The sequence below is a fragment of the Carlito syrichta genome, unplaced genomic scaffold (genome assembly GCF_000164805.1).
Source record: "Carlito syrichta isolate Samal-C Ts95f unplaced genomic scaffold, Tarsius_syrichta-2.0.1 Scaffold312386, whole genome shotgun sequence".
Classification (NCBI taxonomy): domain Eukaryota; kingdom Metazoa; phylum Chordata; class Mammalia; order Primates; family Tarsiidae; genus Carlito; species Carlito syrichta.
The window spans coordinates 1124172-1132908 of NW_007256482.1; the positions used below are offsets into that span (position 1 = coordinate 1124172).

The 8737-nt window shown below is 38.1% G+C and overlaps 1 protein-coding gene across 1 annotated transcript in view; it reads left to right on the top strand.

The window, feature by feature from the left end:
• FBN1 (fibrillin 1) overlaps nt 1-7791 on the top strand; it is a 191910-nt gene extending 184119 nt beyond the window's left edge. The window contains exons 36-42 of the mRNA XM_008069902.2: nt 899-1021; nt 2694-2816; nt 3121-3285; nt 5360-5428; nt 5525-5650; nt 6861-6983; nt 7612-7791. Of these exons, the coding sequence (XP_008068093.1) occupies nt 899-1021; nt 2694-2816; nt 3121-3285; nt 5360-5428; nt 5525-5650; nt 6861-6983; nt 7612-7781 (899 nt within the window). The 3' untranslated portion in view covers nt 7782-7791. The remainder of the gene's footprint in view (nt 1-898; nt 1022-2693; nt 2817-3120; nt 3286-5359; nt 5429-5524; nt 5651-6860; nt 6984-7611) is intronic.
• The last annotated feature ends 946 nt before the right edge of the window (nt 7792-8737 follow it).

Genomic DNA, 8737 nt, shown 5'->3' on the forward strand with positions numbered 1-8737 from the left:
TAAATGTAAAACCAATCTTCAGTTATGATATGTATACTAACTCCCTCATATATTTCTATGTAAATACTTTTCTTTGTTATGGAACCATTGGGTGTTCTTTATACAGTTTATGTTAAATATACAGAGTTTGATATAAAACCTCTCTGAGGGAAGAAACCAGATTATGCTCTGGATCATGTGCCTAATGTCTTGTTTACTTTTATTACTTTGAATATCCAAGGAAAACAGGTACTGTGCCATCTCTGGTAACATAAATATTCACAGTGAAAGTTTTGCTTCTCTTATTGCTGTAAGGGAAGGCTTTGTTTGTTTGCTTGCTTGTTTGTTCTTAATATAAATCATTGCTGGCAGAGTGGTCATAGCTATTTAAAGTTAGTCTCAATCCTGAAAAAATGCCCATGTATCAGCTCCACAGCTGAATGTTAACATGAGGCAGGAACAGAGGCCTGCAAGAAATGTCTACAGTATTTCAATCTTCATCAACAAATACAAACACACATCATAGTATTAGAGACACTAGGGATTATAAAACTAATTATACTTACAACAAAACCAGTGAATATACAGATAAAACAACCAAACAATTTAGTCTAAGGTGGCTTGTTAGGCTCTTACTTTACAAAAGTGATGTGAACTTACATGAAATACCATAGATGAGAAACATACCATAAAATGGTTAGCTTGGCATGTAACAGGGACTCAGGAAATATAACCTATCTCCTATAAGACTTCTCTGTATAGGACAAATCATCTGAAAGTCTACAGAGAAGCCCCTAGATTAATGCCAGGTAGTCTTCATTTTCTCAATGGTAATATAAATTGCCTAATTATATTAGGCAGCTTCTTCAGCCAAAAATAATTTAATAATTTAACTTTTTTTTTTTTTAACCTTCCTAAGATATTGACGAGTGCTCCCTTCCAAACATCTGTGTCTTTGGAACTTGCCACAACCTTCCTGGCCTGTTCCGCTGTGAGTGTGAAGTAGGTTATGAACTGGACAGAAGTGGTGGGAACTGCACAGGTAAGACATCCTTTTGCATCCAAATAAACTCCCAGGGGTTCCAGGGGACCCAGCTGTTAGAGTCTCACTGGGACCACTCAAGGGTTAGTCAGAGAGGACAAGCAAAGTTGAGATGAAGTGTTAGGAGTCAGAGATAACATTTTCTCAGACCTGGTACTGATTGGAGGTGAGGGTGAAGAGGAAAGAGTTGAAGACATTTGAAGGAGTGGAGTTTGTATATAGCCTTAAAATTGAGCTCATGGCTACAGAGGAATTTCCAGGAGTGCTTCAGCTGTCTGGCTTCCCAGTCAGTTTGTTTTCTCCTTGGGTACATTTTCTGAGAGATTTTTTTTTTTTTTCCTGGAGGTCATGCCCTGGGATCGTGGGTTTTCTCCTTGTACTTTTATGTTGCAATACCCACTCTTTCCCACCCCTCCTATGCCCATGGTTACCAGAGTACCCACTATGCAGAACTCAGTCACCCATTTCTAGCATATAAATCATTTTCTTGTCAAACAAAAGACTCTCAGGGAACATTAGAAAAAAATTAGAAAAACTATAGGCACCCGACAAATTGCCACTTATGTTCAAGGATATTGAGGAAACAAGTTCCATTCTGTATGAGTTCAAAATTTCGGGAAGGAAAAAACAACCTTGTCTTTTCAGCCACCTAAACAAGCCACGACTCAGGGTCTCTCTGGATCATGACCACCACCACCACCTCCCCCAAATGCTCTGGAATGGACTATTCCTCCCCAACCATACATTCTTCCCTTGGTTTTCCTAAAAACTATTATGATGTCAAGCCGGGCTTCTCACATGCCTCAGGAATCATCTTTCCATGGACCATACCCACTCCTGAGTGCCCTGGATCACTTTCAACATTGTTCTATCTAACCTCATTCCTGTTAGTCTAACCTTGTCTCTCCAAGTTCACATGCTATTTAAACAAAAGTGTCATCTGCATCCAACCCACAGGAGAGTTGCCAGTTCCAAGGGGAGGACCAAGGAGAAGGTGTTGTCCCCATTCTCCAATCCCTCCTCTCAGAAGCCGTTTATCTGTTCTTGAGTACTTCATGAGTGTGCAAAACAGACAAAAGGATTGTACAGTGTGGAATTTGCCAAAACCCATGTCCTAAATATCTGAAATTTTGTACATATTTTTGGAAAAGAAACTGAAAGGGGAATATTCAACCCGTCATCAGTGACAGGAGAGAGGCTCTTTGCCAACTGGATGAAATACGCTAAGCTACATGCATGTGTGTGCATGCATCGCCCGCTCCTGAGAGTTTCCTAGAACATCTTGCTCTAATTTGATGAAATAATAAGATCCTCATATTAAATATATCTTTTAAAAACCCATGTCTGAGTTTTTGGTTGACCGAGGTCAAAACAATGTTTTGCCTTCAGTTACCTTGAATGGAATAATTTTCCTGGTTCCAAAATTATATTTTATCCTGATGAAAAATTTTAATGATGAATGTATTCCAGAGGAAAAAGACCAGAGACTATGACATATTTCCTTCCTGAGGGGTTATATTTCAGAAGTGGACGTTTGCATTTCTAGGTGTAATTATGACTAGTAACTTAAAAATTCCTGTTTGGAATTCTAGATTCAGTACTACTGTTCTGTGGTGATGTCTGCCCTACATCGGTTCAGCTGGTAATTCTGCCCCTTGCTGTTTGGTTTCAGATGTTAATGAATGTCTGGATCCTACCACATGTATCAGTGGGAACTGTATCAACACAGCTGGCAGCTATACCTGTGATTGTCCACCAGATTTTGAGCTGAATCCAACTCGAGTTGGCTGTGTTGGTAAGATTTTTAAAACTTTTCAGAGAAGCATCGTGTTTATTATTTTGAAAGCAGTAGTGAATATTCCATTCTCAAATTTTGCAAAAGTAATACAGAAATTTATACATTTCCTAAATCTGGTTTATTACTTCAGGTCCTTTTTCTGTAGGAAAATTTTTCTCACTATATAATATGTGTGGGCACTTTTTAGTTTCTTTGTAAAAGTAAATTATGGTTTCTGAACAGTTTCTGAAGTGGTTTGAATTTTTAACCCCCAAATAGAAAGAATGTGCTTGACACTTTTTTGTTTGTCTATGGTAAATAGATACCCGCTCTGGAAATTGCTATTTGGATGTTCGACCTCGAGGAGACAATGGAGATACAGCCTGTAGCAATGAAATAGGAGTTGGTGTTTCTAAGGCTTCCTGCTGCTGTTCTCTGGGTAAAGCCTGGGGAACTCCTTGTGAGCTGTGCCCTGCTGTGAACACATGTAAGTGGACATCGTCCTGTTTATTATTATTCCAACTCCAGCCAGTTCTCCTTTCTAGAGCCACAGAAGAGAAGCCACAGAGGGAGGGAGCTGCCACTACTCCCTACTCTTAGATAAGGGAAGGAAGATCAGTCCTCTCAGTTCTGTTGAGGGACCTCAATCTCAATTTGGGAGTCAGAAAATATCCCTGTTGGCTTGCAGTAAAAGATCATGTGGAGCAGGCAGGTAACATCTCACTTCTGAGTGAAAAACAGATGGCATTACTTTAAAGATTTTCCAGGCTAGAATACTTAGACCATATTGCTACCTTCCAAGGACACACTGATTGATTTCTCCTGTTATCATCTCGGCTCGTTTCAAAAGCTCTAGAACACACTCAAATTGTCCCTGGGTAAAAGAGAAGCAATTAGTTAAACAACTAAGAAATGGAAAATTATTATATTCTTATTATATGGCAAGCTTTGGAATGTGATATTAAGGACATAAATAATATGTCTCCTTAAAAAATGACAAGCTTCAGATTTTTCTAAATGTGTTTTGTGTTATGATTCAGAATCAGATGGAGCTTCTTTGGCAAAAGTTAGTGACTGCTGCTTACAAAGCATATTGGGATAGGTATGGATTCTTTCCTTGACGAAAGCTCATTTATTCACTTAGCTTCTAAGATATTTGTTGAGTACCTAGAGTATATTCTTTGGATGTACAAAGATGAATTAAACCAGAGCCTACCCTCTAGGAGGATACAACCTAGTAGATAAAGTATGACCCAAACATAAGAGCTATAATTCAACATAAGCCTCGGAAAGAGAAGGAAGAAGAGCATACCATGCCATGCTTGGTAGAAAGAGCACACCTGGTTCAAATTAGGACCACCACTTGCCACCTGTGTAACTTTGGGCACGTTACTTAGCATTCATAAAATACCTCATGGGATTAAATGAAATCACTCATGCAAAGCACCCAGTACGGGGATGAGTGCTTAGCAGACTCCTCCCCGTTTTTCTTCAGAACGGGGGTCCGTTCTGGTTGACTGTGGTGGTGACTTTGTGCATTTTTAAATTGGGGGCCTTTAAGAAAGGTGTGACATGAAACAGGAGACCCAAAAAGAGTGGATGGTTGCAAAAAGAGAAGAGGAGAAAAAGAGAGGAAGACAGTTAATTTCAAGAATGTTAAAAGGTACAAACCAAGATATTTAATGAAGAGAGCTAGTTCTATAGATTAATAATGATTAGCAAAGAAATAGGCATCCATTGCACCTCAGATCTGGATTAGAGTTATAACTGGAACATATACATATATAAATGTATAAATATAATTTCAGGAAGCCAGGATAGGGAATATCAGATTTGAACAGACCATGATGATTGTGAAAGAACTGATCTTAGAGATACCAGGATGATGCAGATTAGAGTCATTCTTATTCCCTTGTTCTTGTAGGTATCATAGTACTGGTGCATGGCACTGAAATAAATGTTTTAGGCAAAATACTTGGATGAGAGTATTAATGGGGAGAATCCAAGGACACTGTAGAAAATTGTTTTTGGAAATTAGGGGACTCAGTATTGTCATCAGTATAAACAGAGGGGTAAGAAATGTATCTAGTTATTACAGAGAGAAGTGGGTTGGGAACTAAGAGAGAACAGTTTTTGTAAAGCTCTGTCTGGAAAAGGTTTTAGAAGTAGGCTGATTAAGATCATTCCTCATTCCCAGGAAGTAAGGCTGAATAAAACAAAAATGGAGATGGAGTTTATCAGAAAACAAAAAAGGAAAGAAAATCTTTAAAAATAAACAGTTATGGAGATAGGGAGTAAAATAGTTCACAGGCATATAAGGCAGAGGAATAGTCAAAGGGTTCAAACACTCAGGACAGTAGCCTTCATGTGGCACATATAGTAAAAACCATTTGAAAACAAGTGTACACAAAGATGTTAATTTGATTTAGATGGGTGGAATAACAGCTAAAGATTTTGAAAATGAATGTTCTCAGTTGGACATGCCAGTTTTTCTCTTGAAGAGACTATTTCTCGAAATTTTAGATTCCAAAGAACTCAATTTGAATTTTTTGTTTCAATAGCCGAGTACAAAATTCTTTGTCCTGGAGGAGAAGGTTTTCGACCAAATCCTATCACTGTTATACTGGAAGGTATTTCTGTTTCCTTCATCTTAAAGTATACACATTTTGAATCCCCTTGAGTCTATTTGCAATGCTGAAGAAATGCTTTTGTTTTCATTTTGATAGACATTGATGAGTGCCAGGAGCTTCCAGGACTGTGCCAGGGGGGGAAATGTATCAACACCTTTGGCAGTTTCCAGTGCCGCTGTCCAACGGGTTACTACCTGAATGAAGATACACGAGTGTGTGATGGTAAGTGGCCCTTTTAAATGGCCCATTAAATTCTTCCAGAGATTGACAACTGACCTCAAAAATCAGCATACAGTTACAAGAAAACATAATGTAGTAGTGTAACGCAATGGCCTAAACATGAGCATAGTCAAATAAATATGTGACACATGTGGCAGCTTGCACTAATGTTACTGAAATGATGTCATTTTCAGTAAGTCCTAAATCTCCTTCTTTTCCTAAGAAAAGTGGAGTTTTATTATGTTGGGCCATAGTCCCATTTATGCCTAGAAAAGAGTTTTCCATGCTCTTCAGAAAAGTCATTTTTATGAGAAGAGCTAGCACAGGACCCATTTCAGTAACTTCTATATTCAAAACTCTTCTTTTTCTTATCCTTCACCGTTTATCATTCGTACAAATTCATTTAGATGAGCTCCTCTGAGAAGGAAGTCCTTTGCATTTTTTAAATAAGTGGTGGCCCCTGTTCATTCCTTGTTACTGGAAAGGTGGAGAATATTGACCACTTTTAGGTTTAAGGTCACTTGGGCCATGGGCCAGGATGGGGAGGAGGTTTTCATGTGTATACAGGAGTCACACGACTAGTTAGGGGAAGAAACCTCCTTGTACTCTGATAAGAAATATTCCCCTGGCTCTCCAAAAGACTTGTTTGATCACCTAGACAGTGACAACCTCATTGAGTATTAGTCAAGCATTACACCGTATATGGCACAGCTCTAAGACCCATGGAGTTAACAAAGACTAGAATCAACCCCTTTGTTGAAAATGGGGAGTGAATATGAAGTACCTTTTATGTTGCTTCACCAGTACAGTTTCATAGAGACAGTTGTTGATGGCTTCAGTGTAGATTTTGTAAACATATGAAATATATAGTTGTCATCCTGAATGATATTTGAGAATTTTAATTTCCCACATTTCCAAATCCAGTATCTTTGAGGATGTTATGGACTCATTTATTAGGAGACTCATTACTATATATGATATGCCTTTCTATCAGAAGGCAAGAGGTCCTTTTCTGGAACCTTTCCTGAAAATATTCACATGTGCATAGGGAGAGGACACTGATGAACTAAATACCTATTTTTCTTTTCTGGATTTCAAAGTGCCCCATGAATTTTTTTTCTCTATTGTCAGCATTTATATTGACATTGAGGACCAGGCCATTTCAAAGAGTAAAGGTTTTATATCCACATACCACTTTCTCTTTGGATTACAGATGTGAATGAATGTGAGACTCCTGGAATCTGTGGCCCGGGGACTTGTTACAACACCGTTGGCAACTACACCTGCATTTGTCCTCCAGACTACATGCAAGTGAATGGGGGAAATAATTGCATGGGTAAGTCCAAGCTCTTCTCAGTCACATGTGTTTAGTTCTCATCTGTAAAGAGGAAAAGAACTTACAAGTCCAGCAATTAGTCCTTAGTGTTAATGTTACTCATCGGACTGAGTGCTGCTATCCCTTCACTGTCTCAGTAAGAGCCTCCTCCCCTGTAAACCATAAGCTAGACATTTTTCCACCACCTTGTGCGGGTGGTTGGGAGTTTTCTTTAAAATGTAATGTTGTAAAATCCCCAAAAACAGTTTAATAGTACTTCTTTTGTTCGACTTTTGGGTATATCTTTATACAATTATATTGGTGGCACTGGCCAACAGTATTAAAACATCATGAGTTGGAAATGAGAAACTTACTACCAAATAGCAGTGGAGAATTGTTACTAGGAGACTGGTTTACTAATGCTACAGCTACATTATAACTTAGTTCTGTGGCACCAAATACTGGAGAATACATTTCTCAAAGCCTTTTTTCTTGTAGCAGCATAGGAAGCTAGAAACATTTTCTGCCTTTGCAAAAGTCAAGCCACAATACAGCTCAAGAGAAACTTGCTCTCTGAGCATTCCCTTAGAAATCTGTTGTGATTTCCTTCATGGCATCACCAATCCATTTTCCTCCTCCTTTCTTGCAGATATGAGAAGAAGTTTGTGCTACCGAAACTACTATGCTGACAACCAGACCTGTGATGGAGAACTGTTGTTCAATATGACCAAGAAGATGTGCTGTTGTTCCTACAACATTGGCCGGGCCTGGAATAAGCCCTGTGAACAGTGTCCCATTCCAAGTACAGGTGAGTTTTAGTTACACCTTTATTAAAAATAGAGGCCGATAAATTGAAGATACACGAGTGTGTGATGGTAAGTGGCCCTTGTAGGACATTAAATTCTTTCAGAGATTGACAACTGACCTCAAAACCCAGGAATTGTTGGGAGAAATCAGTCTCAGGAAAAAAAAAAAAGTGTGCCTTGTTTATCTTCATAAGGAAAAAAATGGCTCACAAAAGCAAATATTTACATTCACATTGATCCCCCATCCTTCCAGCCAAACATTTAGTCACAGAATATGCTTTCTAATGTATATCCAGCATACCTCATCAACAAGGGTACCTGCATAATCAATGTTTGTATACGTATCCCTGAATTGTACCCCACATCTTTATAATTTAAAATATGCATATATATATATATATATATGTCCAAACTTGTAGACTCAGCATATCACAAAAATATAAATTATCAATATTGTACTCATTGTTACTGAGTTCTCCGTATAACTAAAAGAATGGAAACATTAGGCAAACCATTGTGACAAATGAAGGAACCATAATTCTAGTTGTTTTTGCTTATTTAAAACTAATCTTGCTCCAAAAAGAATTAAAGACAGCCTTAAAAGATGTAAAATAAGAAGTAAGCATGAGGCAAATGTCAAACAAAAGTAAGAAAGTTAGAGGAAGGAGCAAGGCTAATGCATAAAATCTAAGCTGGGAGCTCCTACACACGTGCCTGAAATACACAATAATTTTAGCTCCAAACTTTCTAGCAGTACATATGAAAAGGGAGACATGACCAAGTACAAAATTCTCAATGACCACAAAGTAAACTCAGCACTAAACTTTTCTTGATACTGAGAACTGAGATAAATTTCTTCTCATGTTCTCAGAGAGAAAAAACTTTAGATTGTTATTTGTCTAAGGAAAAAAGTCTAAATTATATCCTTTGAGTAAATGAAGTAGAGACTTTTGTGTACTGTTCTTACAT